The sequence below is a fragment of the Gobio gobio genome (genome assembly GCF_949357685.1).
Source record: "Gobio gobio genome assembly, chromosome: 10".
Classification (NCBI taxonomy): domain Eukaryota; kingdom Metazoa; phylum Chordata; class Actinopteri; order Cypriniformes; family Gobionidae; genus Gobio; species Gobio gobio.
The window spans coordinates 33,145,092-33,165,448 of record NC_137116.1 but is presented as its reverse complement, the minus strand read 5'-3'; the positions used below and the strand labels follow the sequence as shown (position 1 = coordinate 33,165,448).

General features: G+C 41.9%; 1 protein-coding gene across 1 annotated transcript in view; it reads right to left on the bottom strand.

The window, feature by feature from the left end:
* Nucleotides 1-14,093, bottom strand: part of mvb12bb (multivesicular body subunit 12Bb) — a 75,096-nt gene extending 61,003 nt beyond the window's left edge. Inside the window, exons 1-2 of the mRNA XM_079827431.1 lie at nt 13,996-14,093; nt 2,829-2,944 (exon numbers count right to left, since the gene is read on the bottom strand). Coding sequence (XP_079683557.1) covers nt 2,829-2,939 — 111 coding nt within the window. The 5' untranslated portion in view covers nt 2,940-2,944; nt 13,996-14,093. The remainder of the gene's footprint in view (nt 1-2,828; nt 2,945-13,995) is intronic.
* Nucleotides 14,094-20,357: the final 6,264 nt, after the last annotated feature.

Sequence of the window (20,357 nt, the reverse complement as noted above, 5' to 3'; positions counted from 1 at the left end):
ATCGCACGGCCAGTGATTTTCAATGGCGCTGCGCAGGTCTCTGAATGCCTCAGGATCAGGGCCAGACTCATCCAGAGAACGGAGAAGTTTGGCCTGAAACACTTGAAGGACAGCCATCGCGTGAAGAGCCGAAGCAGCCTGGCCGGCAGAGGTGTATGCTCGACCAGCGAGAGCTGACGTAGTGCGGCAGGGCTTAGATGGGTGCGTCGCTTTTGGCTGCCATCCTCTGGCGGACAGAGGTGGAAAGAGTAACAAAATATTCTACTCAAGTAAAAGTATTATTACTTCAAAGAAATCTTACTTAAGTACAAGTAAAAGTACCGGTCTAAAAATTTACTCAAGTAAAAGTAAAAAGTAGTTCATTTAAAATGTCCTCAGAGTAAAAGTTACTGAATTACTTTTTTAACAGCAGGGGTGGGGAATCTCCTGTGTAGGGTTGTAATAGAATGAGGTTTTCACGATATGAAAACATCAGAGTTTCACAGCATCACAGTATTAAACAATTATTTAATAAATAAACTGTATTATTAAATTATGGTTATTATTATCACCAGTTAAATTGGCATTAAATTAATGAAAACTGATTTTTTTTTTTTTTGGTTGAACAAATGCTTTATTATAACAAACTTGAAACCATTTGTTTTGTTTATTAAAATTTCAATAAAACATGTCTAATCAACCAAATTCAATAAATGGTTATGAATTAGATTAACAACTTATTTTTATCATTAACTTATTAAAATGTTTAAGAATCCTATGAATTTTTTTCTTTTATGATTTTTATACAAATATATGACCAAAACGGTGGTAATTAAATAAAATGTAACAAACTTTTATCCTTCAATTTTTTGGCAAAGCGCTGCAAAACAGAGATTATCTAAAACTTATATTTTGATGTGTTTTAGTGAAGAGCTACTTCTTTGAAAACCTGTTTCACAGTGTATTTGATTGTTTTTTAAAATGTTCATGTGTCGAAATATGGTTTGTGAGACGTTAAAACACCACGAGCATCGCGTAACGTTACTTGAGTATGTAGTAGACGAAACGGCGCTGCTCATCACAGAACAAGCAGATCATTTATTTAGCTCTACCGTTGATGTAATCATTCATCCATCAGTTTGCTTGTTTTACGTGATATCTGCGTTATACTGTAAATTAAATGTCGTGACTGGATTCCAGGATTCCCTCTGCATCACAGAAATCACTCGGCCTTAAGTTAAAAACATACCTTTATCTGCACAGAGGGATGGTGTTCCCGAACATGTTCTATGCGTTTCCTCATTTGCATCAACATTTTTTGTAACTTTGATAGCCTATCCTCTAGGACAACACCACGTTATTTATTTCTATATCCAAAGTATTCCCAGTCTAACTAACTGGTTCACGACGGCGTTTCGCTTTCAGCTGGATCTGCATCACTGACATGTCTTGTCCGTCTCCATCGTTTTGTGATTTTTGCGCGTTCTCCCGCCCTTCAGTTCAATGCAGTCATTTCCGGATCGCTTTTTCCCCACTTTCGTATTATTTATTTATTTTACTCAGTAACGGATGTGGTTTAAAATGTAGCGAAGTACAATACTTAAAACAAAACATACTTAAGTAAAAGTAAAATTACAGATTTTTAAAACTACTTAAAAAAGTAGAAGTACACAGAAAAACTACTCAATTACAGTAACGCAAGTAAATGTAATTCGTTACTTTCCACCTCTGCTGGCGGAGGGCGGGCAAAGATGTGAGGCGACCGCTTCCTCAAGAGGAGTAAACTAAATACCCAAAACCAGAACACACTGTAATATATTACATTTAACAAGAAAATACATTTAATTGTGTTGCAAAATTATTATAAGTGAAACATGTAAATTACCTTGTGATTTGTAGTTGAAAAGCAAATAAATATGGGTATGTTTCTTAAAAAAAGAGTATGTTTCTACTTATTTTTTCCTATAATTTTATGATTTTTAAAAAAATAAGTAAATATGCTACAGTAAAAAAAGGGGAAAAAAGCACAATAATACTATAAAATGTATTTTTTGGAAGTACAAAAATATGGATTACTGTTTAATTTACTGCAAAGATTTATATTACTTTTAACAAGACAATTAATATACTTTAACAGTACAGTATTGTACTAGGACATTCCCAGATGTCCCTGCATGACAAATTACATTTGATTATTATTTAAATACCTAAATTTCTTGTCTTGCAATTCTGACTACTCACAATCGAGTTTATATCACATTCTGGGGAAAAAAAGTAAAAATTGCGAGATAAATCACATTTCTGACTTTTTTTCGCAATTAAGACTTTTTTTCTCAGAATTGTGAGATATAAACTCACAATTGCGAGAAAATGTCAGAATTTTGAGATATTTTGTCTCAGAATTGAACTCATAGAAAAAGAAAAAAGAAAAAAGAGAAAAAAAACTATAGCGAGATATAAACTCAAATGATATAATATGAGAATAATGTGAGATGGTGGTCCAGTGGGTTAAACCATGGAACTGATACACAGAAGGTTGCTGGTTCAATCCCAGCGGTCACCACCAGTGTGTCCTTGAGCAAGGCACTTTACTCCATGTTGCTCCAGGGGGATTGTCCCTGTAATAAGGGCACTGTAAGTCGCTTTGGATAAAAGCGTCTGCCAAATATGTAAATATAGTATATCATTTGTGTAACTTTTTTCTTGTGACTTCAAATTTATATCTTGCAATTCTGACTTTACTAGCAATTAATTGCGATTCTTGCCATTACAAACAAATTTGAATTGCAACATTCTTATTTTTAGATTGTAGGTTCTAAATCACATACTGTATATTTTTGCAAACTCACAATATAGTAGTCTGCTGGAGGTTCTTTCTTGGATGCCAGCACACCAATATCAGAGATGGATTCAGACTGTAGCTCTGTTTCAGCACTGGAGATGTTCTGAAGATCTGCCATGCTTTCTGCGCAAGAGAAATAAAAGTTAAAATACACTTACAATAGTTTATTTTTATAGCAAAAAAATTCTCACACATCCCACTAACACACAGTGTGGGCAGGCCCGGATTAAGAACACGTACAACAAACCCAAGGGCCCCATAGTAGCCGATCTTGGTGCCACAACGTTTTCTACCACAGAAATAATTAGTATTTTTAAAAAACAAAATCTTCAAAGCACAGAGATACAATGAGTATATACTGTCTGAATTTTAATAGCATAAATGCATTAACTCCAGATATGAGGCCAAAGCAAGCAGGTTTCCAGAAACAGCAACAACTTTTGAGCATATACAACTGCCTTAAGGAGTTCCAATTTTGAGCTATTTTGGGGGGTTTGGGGGGCATGGTATTTCTATAATTCTCCTCATTTCCATCACTCTTTCACTCTTTCTTTTTCTCTCAGTCTCCTTCTCTTGCCCTGTCTCTTCCCCTCCTAAAGCTGAGCTCTGGCTGATAGTATTTTCATTGTTTAACATTTCTATCCTAAAATAACTGTCAAATATAAACTGTTTAGTTTAGCTACTTACATCTCGCACCGTTTACTGAAGCGTCGCGCAAATTCGCACTCAGCAGCTTCTGTGGACATAAAGCCCGCCTACTTTAATTTGATTGGTCATCTCAAATATTTTGACATTGACGAGCGGTGACAGACTGCAGGCAGGGCAGCTCAGATGAGAAGATATCCTTGCAGCACAAACGTACTGTTTATACTCTATTAGTCCATTATTTTACGACATTTATTATGTACACCTCGGAAAAATACCGAGGTCCGGACCTCAGTGACCTCATACCTTGCTACGGCCATGATTACAGTTGTGTAGGCAGCCTATAGTTTACCTCAACGCTTCACTCTAACGTTACATGATCAGAGCTTTTCAGTCTGGTTCAGCTAGTTTCGCCACAGAGCCTTTACTGTACACATGATGTTGCGCTTGTATTAAATTCAAATGGATAAAGCAACTGCCTGGCGCTCTTTAACACTTCAATAGAGCAGCGAAAGCACCAAACAAGTTCATCAGCGCTGTGCATGAGACGATCCAGCTGCGACTGCTGGATGCGCACGTGGTTTAATGCCGTTTCATTATCGTTTGTTCCCATTCACTAGTCAAACAGCACTAATTTCATTTTTTCTATGTTCTACTGTAAAGGCAGCCACATTCCTTTAATGGAGTGTTTATTTACACCAAGTGCAAATAGCGCGTCTTGTTGGCAAGCGCTATTTCCACTAGCTCCGCCCAACAATGCCTGGTTGGACCACACAAGTTTAAAAAAGACGTGCATATTTCAATGTCTTCAGTGGTGTAGTCAGTAGAGCGTAAGGCTCATAGAACTAGGTTTTGATGCAATCGACCCGTGTTCAAATCCGCCTTTTGCTGAATTTGCTCTCCTCCCTTTTCCCATCACATATCACATCGGAAAGGCATTTACTTTCAATAAAAATGTAGTACATTTTCTAAAAGTGTAAATAAAGTGTCTAACGAAATATTTAATAATAATAAAAGTAGGCCTATTTATTGGGTAGGGTTAGGGGTAGGGTGTAGGGAGTTTTTTTTTTGTCCCATTAAGGTGGCATTCATTTAATCATTTTAATAAATATAATATAATTTACACTCTGTTATTATTGCATACTGTTAAAGGGATAGTTCACCCAAAAATGAAAATTCTGTCATCATTTACTCACCCTCAAGTTGTTCCAAACCTATATGAGTTTCTTTGTTCTGCTGAACACAACATTAGATATTTTGAAGAATGATTGTAACCAAGCAGATAGAGCAACCATTGACTACCATAGTAGGGAATAAATACTATGGTAGTCAATGGTTGCTCTATCTGCTTTGTTACAAACATTCTTCAAAATATCTTCTTTTGTGTTGAGCAGAACAAAGAAACTCATACAGGTTTGGAACAACTTGAGTGTGAGTAAATGATGACAAAATTGTAATTTTTGGTTGAACTATCCCTTTAATGTACAACAATACTGAGGTGGAAATAATACATATCTATCTGCCAAAATAAAGTATAAATAGCTTCTAATTACCATTTACACATATTGCAAAGAACTGCTATTTTACATGGTGTAAACAGAATATATCACTCACTATTTTTACTTAGTGTAAATAGCTTCGCTAAGAAAATGCTGCTATTGTCACTTAGTGTAAATACCATCTATTGCTAAGAAAATATTCTATTTTCACTTAGTGTAAATATAATATAGTTGCTATTTACACTTGGTGCATCCTGTTAATGTAAATGGTATGTATCTAGTATGTATATGCCAAAATAAACACAAACACATCGGCTCCAGGAGGTTAATAAAGGCCTTCTGAAGCGAAGCGATGCGTTTGTGTAAGAAAAAATATCCATATTTAAAATTTTACAAACTGTAATCTCTAACTTACGCTAACTGTTGTACACGTGTTCACGAGAGACTGGCATTCCAGCGTATGATGTAGAATGCAGGCGTAGCGTAAGTGCAGAGGATAGAGCAAAACAAAACTTGGTTCTCGCAAGAACTAGCATATTCTCACCAGAGCACCCTATGCTGGAACGCCAGTCTCTCCTGAACCTGTGTACAACAGTTAGCGGAAGTTAGAGATTACAGTTTGTAAAGTTTTTTAAATATGGATATTTTTCTTACACAAACGCATCGTTTTACTTCAGAAGGCCTTTATTAACCCCCTGGACCCAGATATTCACTGCCATTATAAAGCTTAGAAGAGCCAGGACATTTTTTAATATAACTCTGATTGTATTCGTCTGAAAGAAGAATGTCATATACACCTAGGATGACTTGAGTGTAAATCATTCATTTGTGGGTGAACAATCCCTTTAAAGGCCATTTTGCTAGCAGTGAAGTACCCCTTTAAGCAACTCATTTTATTTTGATATTAAAACAATCTATAAAGTATATTAGACTCTATTTGTATTTCCAAGCCTTTGCCTTTCTGCTTGACGTAACTAGGTGGCATTGGCAATCAGTGCAGCTTCTCAATGCTCTACAGTATTGAAAATAGGTTTGGCAGACAAAGAACACAGACCCACACACATATGCACAGGTGGAAACAAAGACACAGCTTGAGATATAAAGATATAAATATATCAAAATAAACTCTCTGATGAAGGCTTTTCAGTACTGGACTAAACTCTCAGTGTCAGTAAGCTGAATGATAGTCATTGTGCTAATAGCTAGGCGTATGAGTCTCCTAAAACCAGAGAAACAATCATGCAGCAGGTCTCGTTTGTACACTAAATAAGCAGCGCAGACACAGACAATAATACTGCTGAGGGCCCAATTAGCAGGATAATTAATTACCGCAAACCTTTTTTCCCCTGTAATGAGCTCCAGATATATGGAGTGGGCTGACATTATGTTCTGAACTGTTTCAGATGAAATGGTTTTAGTGGCGGTTGTATATAAAAATGAGGGATCTTCATTCTCACATTAAAGAGTGGGAGTAAACTTTTCACTGTGTAAATGCCACCAGCAAATCTCTGGAAATGAGGCAGTGCTTGCAATAGTTATGGCCACTTCCCTATTCGGTATCGTCTTATACATTTATTGAGATGTTAAAGCATTACAGAATGCTGTTTAAAATGAATTTACTAAAAATGAATTGTGCCTGCTGACAATGTTATTTATTTGCACACGCTGTCTGTGCAATTGTAGCGCCCAATTCACTAAATGAATTGCGTAAATCAGGTGTGCAAATGCATCCACAAAATAAGAATAAAAACATCTAAAACAGCTTTTTAAAATGTCAGAAACGTGCTTGTCTACACTGCACTATTATGTGCTAATTTACATAGAAAGGACATACTTTATTTAAATGCTATTTAAAGGGATAGTCCACCCAAAATGAAAATTATAATTTAACCATTTAATGCTATGCAACACAAAAGAAGATTATTTTGAAAAATGGCAGTATTTTTCTCCCATATAATGAAAGTTAATGGGGTCCAATATTTTTTCAGGTTTGGAAAAACATAAGGGTGAGTAAATGATGACAGAATTGTTTTTGAATAAACTACTACTTTACAGTGCATTTAAAGGGTTAGTTCACCCAAAAATTAAAATTAGCCAATGATTTACTCACCCTCAAGTCATCCTAGGTGTAAATGACATTCTTCTTTCAGACGAATACAGTCGGAGTTATATAAAAAAATGTCCAGGCGCTTCCAAGCTTTATAATGGCAGTGAATGGGAAGTCCATAAAAGTGCTCCACACGGCTCCAGGAAAAAGCCTTCTAGTGCCTTATAGTGTCCTTTGTGAACATGTTCTGCATTTATTTTCCTCAGGTTTTTCTTGAAAATCGTATTTGAATGTGCGGCAACGTCTCGGTTACGTATGTAACCCTCGTTCCCTTTCAGTCAGTACACTACGAGTTACGTCAGTTACTGACGAAATGGGGGTTTCGCTTAGAAGCCAATCGCCTTTGAGAGCTACAAAACGAGCCAATGGCATGTAATTGCCATTGGTCTGTGGAATTTGTATAATGCAACCCCGCCCCACCGCGTGGGTATAAAGGGCGTTGCATTGCACACTCGCATTATGTTTTCCTGCTGAAGAGACGAGGCATTAGCGCCTGGCCGTTCCAGCGGTACAGTGGTAGTGGCATGGGGACGTAATGTCTTCGTTCCCTTCCTTCAGGGAACGAGGGTAACATACGTAACCGAGACGTTCCCTTTCAGTCAGTACACTACGAGTTACGTCAGTTACTGACGAAATGGGGGTCCAAATTCAATCTCGCCAGGACGGCTGTCTTCCAGCGTCCTGCGCTGACCCGAGATCCCTGATGTGAGTCTGAGCACGAACAAGGGACTGGGCTCAACGCCAATACCAAGGTACACTGGGAAGCATATCCCATGTGGAGAAATGCAACACAATGCCTTCCCGAAGGGAGGACTTAAGAAAACACACATGACCCCCGTAGGGACTACATATGGAAAAACACTGAGGTATCCAGCCGCAGGTGGAAAATTTCAACCCCAGGTGTCTTGCCAAGGGAAGACACAAGCTCGAAGAGACTTACAGTGGAAATGCACATGTGGGGGTTGCCCAAAGGGGGAACCATGCACATGGAGGCACCTAGCCGGAACACGAGGGCTGACCAACCAGGCATGCACTCTGGTGTCGGCATTAAAAGTGCTGGAGGAACTCAGGGCCTGCTGAGAAGCTCACCTGAGTGGAGATGCGCACGCATCCAGTCCGAGGAGTGGAATGACGCAGCAAGCGATGACACCTGAACCTGTCCAGTTACTGGCCACTTGGGGCGAGTACACAAGAGGACACAGGCTCCACTCTGAGATTATAGAATATCGAGAATGTGTTGGGTGTCACCCAGCCTGTAGCTCTACAAATGTCTGTCAGAGAGGCGCCATGTGCTAGAGCCCAAGTGGAAGCAACACTCCTAGTGGAGTGTGCTCTTACCCCAAGGGGGCACGGCATGCCTTGAACCTGGTGTGCCAGGACAATGGCGTCCACTATCCAGTGAAACAACCTCTGCTTGGAGAGAGCCTTCCCTTTCTGCTGCCCTTCATAACAGACAAAGAGCTGGTCTGAGGTCCTGAAACACTGCGTCCGGTCTACGTAAGCGCGAAGGGCGCATACTGGACAGAGCAGTGCCAAGGCTGGGTCTGCCTCCTCCACAGGCAGCGCTTGCAGGTTCACCACCTGATCCCTGAAAGGAGTGGTGGGAAACTTGGGCACGTATCCAGGCCGGGATGATAGAACCACTGCAAGATCCCAAGAGGGCATCTGAGGAGGGCGAGGCGGATTTAGTCTCCTCGCCTCCCTCAGGAACCCGCTAACCAGGTCGTGCTGTCCAACCATTTTAGAGTTCACCAGGTCATGGTGAGCCGAAATAGCAGCTACATAAACCTTCAGGGTGGAGGGAGACAGCCTTCGCTCCAACCCTTCTTGGAGGAAGGAGAGCACGGACCCGATAGGGCATTTCCTGGAGTCTTCTCGCCGAGAAGAGCACCAGGTGACGAAGAGGTTCCACTTCAACGCATAGGCCTGTCTGGTAGACGAGGCCCTAGCGGAAGTGATGGTAGCCGCCAACTGAGGTGGCAGGGTACTCAAACCTGCCACGTCCCATCCAGGTCCCACACGTGTAGGTTCCAAAGATCAGGAGATCGTAGAAACGGTCTGTGTCGAGGAAGAATGGAGACATGAAAGTCCAAAGGGCGAATGCATTCGAAAATGCGTTTGGCTGTCAACATCTTGAATGGAAGCCTGTGCAGGGTTCAGTTCAAGACGCGCAGGTCCAGGATCGGTCGTAACCCACCAATTTTCTTGGGTACAATGAAGTAAGTAGAAGCCTGGAGGCAGCAGCTGGCCGCAGGGGCAGAATATGCTTGATCGCCTCAGTCTGCTTCTGTGCTGCCGAGAACTGCTGGGCAAATTCCTCGACCGCCCCGCCGAATAGCCCGGCCTGGGAAATGGGAGAATTGAGGAACCGGGTCCGCTCAGATTCTCTCATATCAGCCAGGTTGAGCCATAGGTGGCGCTCCTGGACCACCGAAGTGGACACCACCTGACCGAGAGAGCGCGCAGTCACCTTCGACGCTCGTAGAGCGAGTTCGGTGGCCGCACGCAACTCTTGCATGAGTGCAGGGTCAGCGTTACCCTCGTGCATGTCTCTGAGTACCTTGGCCTGGTAGACCTGAAGGATGGCCATTGCATGCAGGGCGGACACGGCTTGTCCCACGGCTCTGTAGGTCTTCGCCACCAGAGTAGACGTAAACCTACAGGACTTTGGACGGGTGCTTAGGGTCACCACGCCAGGTTGAAGCGCTCTGCGGGCAAAGCTGCATCGCGACAGAGCGTTCAACCGGGGGGACCCCAGTGTACCCTTTCTCCATGCCCCCATCGAGAGCAACGAAGGCGGAGGGAGATGCCGAGCAATCGCGAAAGGTCAGGGGAGACCTCCACGATTGCGACACCTCCTCATGCACTTCCGGGAAGAAGGGCACTGGGGGTTGGCGGGCGCCTTCAGCATGGGCCGCCCCGAAATACAAATCGTCCAGCCTCGAACGCTCGGGACATGGCGGAGGGTTCCACACAAGCCCAAGGCTCTCGGCTGCCCAGGAAAGCATGGCTGTAAGCTCCGGATCAGACTCGGGCAATGCAGGAGCTCCCGAAGGAGGCAGCCTAGCTGAATCCTCATCTCCGGAGGAGTCCAGCCCACCTTGTGATGTGGTGAGAGACAAAGCGTTATCCGCCGGTGCACCAAATGACACACTGGGCCCAGCCCGGGAAACACCAGCGCCATCATCTGGCAACACCACAGGTTGCGGTGTGATAGAAGGGGGTGTGGCCCAAGGAATGTTCGTCGGGTTGGCCCACACTGTCACCCTGACCACCAGCCAAAGTATCTCCTCTCGCGGAGGAGCTAGATTGGGGTGTGGTAGAGGGGACTCTCCCTCCTTTACGTAGATCACTGAGTCTCGATCTCAACACTGCGATGGTCATGTCCCCGCAGTGGGAACATGACGCATCCACGAACGCGCACTCAGCATGCACGAGGCCCAAGCACGCCAAACAACGTTCGTGCCCGTCAAACGGACTAACTAGTCTCCCACACCCAGGAACAGAGCACGGGCGAGACATCTTGAAAAAGACGTGCCACGTGCAGCTCTTTTAGAGAGGAGTCTGTACTCTGTAGAAATGCTGAAGTGCCCAGGGAGAACACACACACTGTGCGGATCACTGCACAGATCGACTGGAATGCGGAACTCGCTGGAACACGCCGTCACACCAACACTCTGGAGAGAAGCTCGTCTTGAAGAGATATACAACGCTCAGCCAAGTGATACTCGGCTCTGAAGCAGAAACATAATGCGAGTGTGCAATGCAACGCCCTTTATACCCACGCGGTGGGGCGGGGTTGCATTATGCAAATTCCGCAGACCCATGGCATTTTCATGCCATTGGCTCGTTTTGTAGATCTCAAAGGCGATCGGCTTCTAAGCGAAACCCCCATTTCGTCAGTAACTGACGTAACTCGTTGTGTACTGACTGAAAGGGAACTATAGTTGCCTCTGGGCAAATATGTTGTATGCACCCCTTCAATGTCAAATTTGAATAGGAGGAGAACATTTGGCATCTAACTCAAAATAACTGCTTTCAACAGATCAATCTTTATTCATAAACAAATGTATTATGTATAAAAGTCAAAGAACATTCGATGAAAACTCAAAAAAGCTGCATCTATCTTATAATCTTTTGAATATGAAAATACAACAAAAAACAAATACATTTGTCTTAAAGTGGTGGAACATAGTGCAGAACAAAGTGCAGCCATTAAGTTGCCCTAACAGGGCATTGTGTATCAAAAAGTTAAATGAAAATAAATAAATAGAACGACAAAAAATCTGTCCCATAGTATTCAATGGCTGACTGTAGTAGGTGATTTCATATAATAATGTAAATCTAAACTCATTACTTGCCTGAATTCCCACATTATAATGGAATTGTAAGCTACTAGTCATAAAAAGAATTAGGGTCCTTGACCGATAAGAATGAAACGCATCTATTCCAAACTGGATGAAGGGTCCTCAATATCCTGGCCCTTACAAGACATAATATCATAAAATATTATATTTTTTCCCTATCGAATTAAAGTCTACTGTACAATAGAGATGTCAGTTAAAGTGTTAAGTTATGTTTTAGGTGGGATATTATGAAAGCAAAAAGCACTAAACAAGACCAAAAATCTTGATTTATTAACCTGTTAACACAGTATACCCCATTTCCCATTATATGTACTTCCAAGTAATTTGCCCACCGGCAACTATAGTTGCAGCTTCGACTTTTGACTAAGTATACAAAAAACTATAGATCTGTTGTAAGATTTGTCTTGTTTGGATAATTCTAGAGACCTTCACGATTATGTAGATATATATATATATATATATATATATATATATATATATATATATATATATATATATATATATATATATATATATATATATATATATATATATATATATATATATATATATATATATATATGTCAATGAAAAATACTTTTTAGTAACATGAAAATAACCTTTCTTTGGGAGGGTTTGCCTTCGCTAAACTTCCTGGAAGTAGGGATAGGAAGTTGGCAGCCTCATGTGACAGGAAGGAAGTTAATACCTGTTTTTCCCCCTTGAAATCCTTTATTTGGTTGTTTGCTTGCGTGTCATTGAGAAATAAAACATGGACAATATCTAGAAAAATACTTACAAAAGGAAAATGACGAATATACAATGCGGCAACTTTAGTTGCCCGTGGGCTTAAATGGGTTCTGGTTAAAATCCGTTGCAGGTGGTTTATATACAACACGCAGGCGTTTTGTGTTGAAATGCCACACACAAACATGGCGCAACTGTCTAAATCACCTCTAAGACTAAGAACTAAATAGATAAATGTTGTGGTACACCTTTAAGGCTTTGAATTATAATAGGCCTACGTTAAGACCCAGTGGACCCAACACAAATGACCTGAGATGGAGTAGCAATACAAACATAATTAGGCTCTGCCAAGTGAAGTCTCTCTAAACAACAAGCCAAGACGATCAGATATTTTCTAGGAAATCTAGATCAATCGTTGTCTATTTTTGTCCCAAGATGCTTCAGCCTAATGTGTACGCATGGATCACCAAGGATTAGTGACTAGCCTATGTGGAGGGTCCTTTGCCCTTTTATTAAATTACGTTTAAAGCAACCTACTGGAGTAAATGACACAGTTATTGCATTCAATCTAAATGTTTACCGAATTTATTGCAATTATGGTTATTAAATCTACAGGATTTACTGAGGCAGTGGAGGGTCTGTGTATAAAAAGTCTGTCGGAGGGACTTATTAAGGAGAACCGAGGACGGCAAATTAGCTTATGGAGGGAGAATGATTTCTTTCTTGTGTTAATTTGTACACTAATCAATGCAGCCTTTTCCTAACTGTGCTGGGCTATTTGATTGTAAAGCAACTTTAATTGAAAAATTGAGGCCAGGCTGTCGAGACTGGGGGCGACTTTCTGTGGCACTAATGATGCACACTCATCTTATAGTGTCTTTATGTTAAAGATCAAAGAGAATGGAGTGGATCCAGCTTGCATTGCGACAGATGAAGGGGAATTAGTGAAAGCAACAGACCACACATTTGAGGACACCATCAAGCCACTGCCTGTCATTAAACAGAATGAACGGTCATCGCGAAATCTACCTACTTGTGAACACTACTCATCATTCTTACATAGGATGAATAACAACTAAATACTATTTACCTGACAGCATTACTAAAGCATTGAGTCTAAAACAGTTGATTTATTTTAGACTGAGTTGTTAGTTATGGATGAAAGTGGCTGTTTTGATTTCATGTGAACTTTTTACATAGTGTAATTTCAGTTTGCCTGTCTAAAAAAGAATGTCTGTATCAAAGCTCCATAAAGAAAGAATGTAAAACATGCCATAGATAGGCCTATATGTAAATCATTAATGTATCAAGATCACTGAATCACAGAAATCATAATAACAATAATACACATAAAACATGTCAGTGGTCACATTTGATTCACCGACTCTTATTCTAATTGAGCAACTGAATTATTATTTTTTTCTTCATTCTGGAGATTCTCATTGATCTATCCAAAAACTAAAATAGCCTAGCCTACATGTGCTTACTTTGCTAGGGGTAAAATACCTTTAGCTAACGAAATGGGCAAACAGCAGTGTTACTATTATCATCATATTATTTTGATATTCATATCTTTGTTTTATACGTTTTCAAAGATTTTAATCAATATGAGTCAGCCTAGAAAACTCTGTTGTACAGAGTTATAAACAGTTTAAAAATATGTCCAGTTGGTTAAGCCTAGGCCGAATTGTAAACAAAGGCATCAACGTTATCTCTGTCACAGTAATGTCAACACAAGTTATTTTAATATTATTTGCATCTTTTTATCTGCACGCGATTTACTCGAGCTGAAAGATTAAGCTGTGAATTCAATTCGAACATTTTGCTTACCTGAGGAGGGAACCAAATACCGCAGATGCGTAGCCTGTACCTATATCTACTGAAATAACAAACTCAACCTTACATTGTCCTTCCGCGATTAGTCATGTAGGCTACTATAAATGTGACAAATTATTAACTAGGTCTGTGGAGGTAAGGATCAAGAGTGACACCTGTTGTATATTTCTTACCTAACAAAACGTCTTTTAATTTAATTTAACCTAACCTAACCTAACCTAATATATATATATATATATATATATATATATATATATATATATATATATATATATATATATATATATATATATATATATATATATATATATATATATATATATATATATATATATATATATATATATATATATATAGCCTATTCATTATATAGCCTACACTACTTAAGCACATTTAATCTTATATTGCTCTGATATGATATATTATATGAACAGTATTTCAAGAAAAAAACTGCTTTGTATTTACTGTGTAAAATGTGAAATTAAGAGGTTTATCAGATAAAATATTACTGAAATGGTCATTCTAAAAATGATTTCCTTAATCATCTTACACATTGTTATTACTAGTCCTACTGTTATTACGTTAACGTGCAATGTGTGTAATATGCACATTATAAAATAGCTTACTTGTCCATGCATGCCTCACATAAAAATGTCACTTTATTTAACACACTCAGTTTGCTTTTCATGTTTATTGGGACATTCCATAGACATAATGATTTTTCTACGGTACAAACTGTATATTTTATCCTCTAACCCGACACCTACCCATCACAGAAAACTTTCTGCACTTTTAGATTTATATTTTTCTCATGGGGACCAAAATATGTCCCCACAAGGGCAAGGAGTTCGGATATTGCCATCTTTGTAGGGAAATTTTGTTCCAGTAACATAGAGTTTACCTGGATTACATACACACACACACACACGCACACACACACACACGCACACAGGGGGGGTTTTGTGAAATGTGGGGACATTCCATAGGCATAATGGTTTTCATACTGTACAAACCGTATTTTCTATCCCCCTACACTGCCCCTACCCCTAAACCTACCCATTACAGGAGACTGTGCAGTTTACTTTCTGTGAAAAAACCTTGTTCTGTATGATTTATAAGCATTTTGAAAAGTGAGGACATGGGGAATGTCCTCATATTTCACCCTCTTTTTGTAATACCATGTCATTATACACATTTGTGTCCTGATATTTCACAAAAACATGCCCACACGCACACACACACACAAACCTTTTATATCATAAGGATGACTTTCAATAGATGTAATGGTTTTTATACTGTATAAACTGTATATTTTATCCCTAACCCTAACCCTAAGCACAACCCTCACAGAAAACATTCAGCATTTAAAAAAAAAAAAAAAAAAAAAAAAAAATAATGGTATAATTTACAAGCTGTTTTCCTCATGGGGACCAAAAATATCACCACAAGATCAAACATTTCTGGTATATTCTCGTGGGGACATTTCAACACTAATCATTCATTAAAATTCAATTCAATTAAAAGACACAAATCATATTTGTATTCATTAAATAAAGGTAAGAAATGTACTACATTCCAGAAAATAAATACCCCACAATATCATCCTTGCATAGTGGAAGATGAATAATCTGTGTACACGTGGAGGGAGGCTCATATACCCTCGTGAAGCACAGCGAGGTGGAACAGATTACGCCACAGCCAATTGCGTGGCATAAGAATAAATCAGTCTGCATCGTCTAATAGCAGTCGCACAGTGGCATAATCCTGATGGATTTGACTCTGTCATTCCCTTGAAATAAGTTTCAGAGCGAAAGAACACAGAAACAACAGCAAAAAGCATCTGTTATCAACCCAGTGTTCTGCTGGAGCTAATAACGCACAATAAGATCAAACGCACAGGAACTAAACAAGATTTAATGAACATAATAAGGTAATGAGACCTCTTACGCTCATCATCATTCATGAAAAACTGACAATGAATCAATGCCCATGGCCCAGAGCAGGCGCCCGCCACTAGTGTACACTACAGACGTGTCAATGAGAGACTAATGGATGCCATCTCAACTGAGACTTGCTGTGTCAGTTTGGCTCGCAACCAAACCGCCCAAAAGCTGGAGAAAGACGCGTGGCAGATAACGAGAGCGCTACATGTGTTTCATGTCAGAGTGGGTATACAGCGCAGAGGCACGTCAGGTCACGCTGAAGCAGTGCCACCTGCTAAGTGTCTCTATGCGTAGTGTGATATAATGAGCCTTTGTCAATATTTCCAAGCCTGTCGAGATGCTAAAGAAACACGCAGCCACCCTGAAACAATGCGGCACAGTAATACATCGTACACAGTAAAAGGTATTCCGTTGCTACTTTTACGGTACAGGAGCTAACACAGGCTGTCAAGCGATATCTCACGCACTTTCTGCAGTACAAACATCTCCACTAACTCCCCGAGCTGTTCTCCTTCATCCTGCTGTGTTATAGTGTCAGCTGAACTTCTCAATGTCACACCTGACTCTCCTGACAAGGTGGAAAAAAAAAGACTACAAGCTTTCCTCTAACACCTCAGCTAGATTTCACAGACAGGCTGAAGTTGATGAAATAAAACATGGAGTGTGGAGAGATGTTTTCAGAAGGAAGGAGGAATGTGGGGAAGTGGCACACCTGTTAAAGTAATGGTCTAATTATGGAAAAGGTGGTGAAGCACTCAGCGCGAAACAGTCAGCGATCAGCATTCTCACACTAACTGTGAAAGCCGTCAGCCATTATGGGCTGGTTTTAATGCGCGCCCCGACGCATGCTGGGGATTTGCGGGTAAGATGAATGATGCCCGCATGTGTGAAAGCATGTGTGTGTGTGTGATGGGGGTGGAGATGGTCCGCTGAGCGATGCAGATGGTACATGGGAGGGGGGATCATTAGATATGAGGGTGCTTTGTTTGCAGCGCTGCATTTCTTACATTCCAATAAACCGCCTCTTCAGGTCCAGTAAATGCCACCCGTACAGTTCACTTGCATGGCCCTAAACTTCCTACAAAAGACCTTGTCAAAGGTATTGGATAATAAGGAGTTGCAAAATTCATATAATGCTGTTTAAATGTCACGGGGCTCTAAAAAAAACAATGAAATGGCATGTTTGCATATAAAGCATTTGCTGTGGGAATCTGTGCCTTTAGAAAGTTCCTAGATTTCTGCAGAATGGGAATGCCCATCATGCACAAATTTAACATGCCATGTTAAAAATAAATGTTTGTTTTAAAATATTTTGGTATAATTTGATAATGTTCTTCGTTACTAATAAGACCCAGACAGCAACATAGTGTCGGCCCAGATTTAGCCCACATCATGTGGATTCCACACGTATTAACACCATTTTGCTGTCTGGGGAGTATTAACCAGTATCCAGAAGAATCGTCTCAGGTTACGACTATAACCATAGTTCCCTGAGAAGGGAACAAAACACTGCGTCCACTAGGGACAGCTTTGGGAACGCCCACAGCGTGATAGCGTCTGATGCACGTATGTCAACTCAGCCAATGGCGAGAGTGAGCGTCACTGGCGGGTGACGTCACGTCCAGGAAAGGATAAATATACATCCGGTCCGATCGCACTTCAGCTAAACTGCCGAAGCAAGGGATCACAGGGATGCAGGGAGTATGGCAAAGGGACGCAGTGTTTCGTTCCCTTCTCAGGGAACTATGGTTATAGTCATAACCTGAGACGTTCCCTTTTGAGGGAACTTCACACTGCGTGGGAACGAAACACCAAAACGCCATAATACCAAATGCCTGTCGTGTGAAACTGTGGCACATTCAAGACAGGAGCACTGAAGAACCTGGAGCACATTCCAGGTCAAGATCATAGTATCTCACGAACGTAAGAGGCGAGGACCAACAGGCTGCATCGCAGACTTCTTTGAGGGAAACCCCCGATACTAAGGCCTTAGAGGCCGCCATACTCCTAGTAGAGTGGGCTTTGACAGCTAAGGGACACTGCTGATCAGAAGACCCATAAGCCAGTGAGATAGCCTCGACTATCCACTTGCTCATTGTATGTTTGGACGCAGGGAGACCCCTGTTCTGAGGTCCAAACAAACAAACAATTGATCCGCTTTCCTCCACAGGGCAGCTCTGTGGACGTAAGCATCCAGTGCTCGCACTGGACATATAAGGTTCAATCTTTCCTGGTCTGGATTAACAAATGGAGGAGGACAGAGAGCCTGCAGCACTATAGGCTGTGGAACATTGGTTAACACCTTCGGAACATACCCTAATCTAGGGTAAAGGAAAGCTTTAACCATCCCTGGTGCAAACTCCAAGCACGAAGGGGATATTGATAAGGCCTGAAGGTCTCCTACTCTCTTAATAGAAGAGATGGCAAGAAGGAAGATGGTTTTCAGAGTCAGAAACTTTTCTGAGATGATGTCAAGTGGCTCGAACGGAGCCGCAGATAAACCTTCCAACACTATAGCCAAATCCCAAGTAGGAACTCTAGTGCGCACCGCAGGCCTCAGCCTCTTAGTGCCACGAAGGAAACGAGTTACCAACGGGTTCCTCCCCACAGTAATACCATCCACATGGGCATGGTAAGCAGAAATAGATGAAACATACACCTTTAGTGTAGCAGGGGTCAACCCAGAAGAGAATCGCTCTTGTAAAAAATCTAGCACTGAACCAACAGGGCAGTTGACTGGATCTAACTGTCGTTCTTGACACCAAGAAGTGAACAACCTCCACTTCAGGGCATATAGTCTCCTCGTGGATGGAGCTCTGGAGCTAAGAATGGTCTCCACTACCTCGGTAGAGAGACCAGACTCTATGAGCTCGGCCCCCTCAGCGGCCAAACCCATAGGTTCCACATTTCTGGGCGGGGGTGAAATATTGAGCCCTCCGCCTGAGATAGAAGATCCCTCCTTATCGGAATCTTCCAAGGTGAGCCATCGAGCAGTGTTACAAGGTTCGAGAACCAAATCCGGCTCGGCCAGTAAGGAGCTACTAGCAGTAGACTTATCCCCTCCCGGCGAACTTTCTCCAGAACTCCCTGGAGCAGAACAACTGGGGGAAATGCGTACAGACGCCGCCTCGGCCACGTCTGTACCATGGCATCCAGTCCCAGAGGAGCTGGATGAGTCAAAGAGAACCAGAGTGGACAGTGCGTCGTATTCTGAGACGCAAACAGATCCACCTCTGCCTGGCTGTGAGTCAAAGAGAACCAGAGTGGACAGTGCGTCGTATTCTGAGACGCAAACAGATCCACTTCTGCCTGGCCGTAAATCTCCCAAATGAGCTTCACCACCTCGGGGTGAAGTCTCCATTCCCCTGGCCTCAGCCCCTGTCTCGACAGGATGTCCGCTCCTATATTCTGGGCCCCCGGGATAAAGATTGCTCTCAAGGAGAGTAACTTCCCCAGAGACCACAGGAGGATCTGGTGCGCTAGCTTGCACAGTGGGTGCGAACGCAGACCCCCCTGGCGATTTACATAGGCAACCACCGATGTGTTGTCCGTACGGACCAACACATGATGGCCCCTCAGGTCCGGGAGGAAGAACTTCAATGCATTGAAGACTGCCATCATCTCCAGGCAGTTGATGTGCCACGAAAGATGATGGTCCCCCCACAGACCCTGAGCTGAGCGGCCTTCCATTACCGTTCCCCAGCCCGTGAGAGAGGCATCTGTCGTCAGGGTGACTCGACGACATAGTGCCCCCAACACCGGACCCTGGGACAGGAACCAGGCTTTCTTCCATATGACCAAGGCGCGGAGACACCGCCACGTGATCTTGATCATACGAAAAGGGTTCCCCCTCGGGGAAAACCCTCTGGTCCTGAGCCACCACTGTAAGGGCCTCATGTACAGCAGGCCAAAAGGAATCACATTGGACGCCGCTGCCATTAACCCCAGCAACTTTTGAAACTTCTTGACAGTGAATGACTGGCCTAGTTTGACTCTCTTTACAGCTGACAGAATCGCAGCAATGCGCGTGGGTGAAAGCACTGCCCGCATTGCTACGGAATCCCAAACCACGCCTAGAAAAGTGGTCCTCTGTACTGGAGAAAGCACACTCTTCTTCGCGTTCAGCCTCAACCCCAACTTTTGAATATGCGCGAGGACGACATCTCAATGCCGAACCGCCATCTCCTGCGACTGCCAGAATCAGCCAGTCGTCTATATAGTTCAGAATGCGTATGCCCTGCAGCCTGAGCGGGGCCAGAGCTGCATCTACCCATTTCGTGAACGTGCGGGATGAGAGAGCTAGACCAAATGGAAGAACCCGATACTGGTACGCTTTGCCCCCGAAAGCGAACCTCAGGAACTTCCTGTGTTGTGGAAGGATGGAGACATGGAAGTATGTGTCCTTCAGATCTA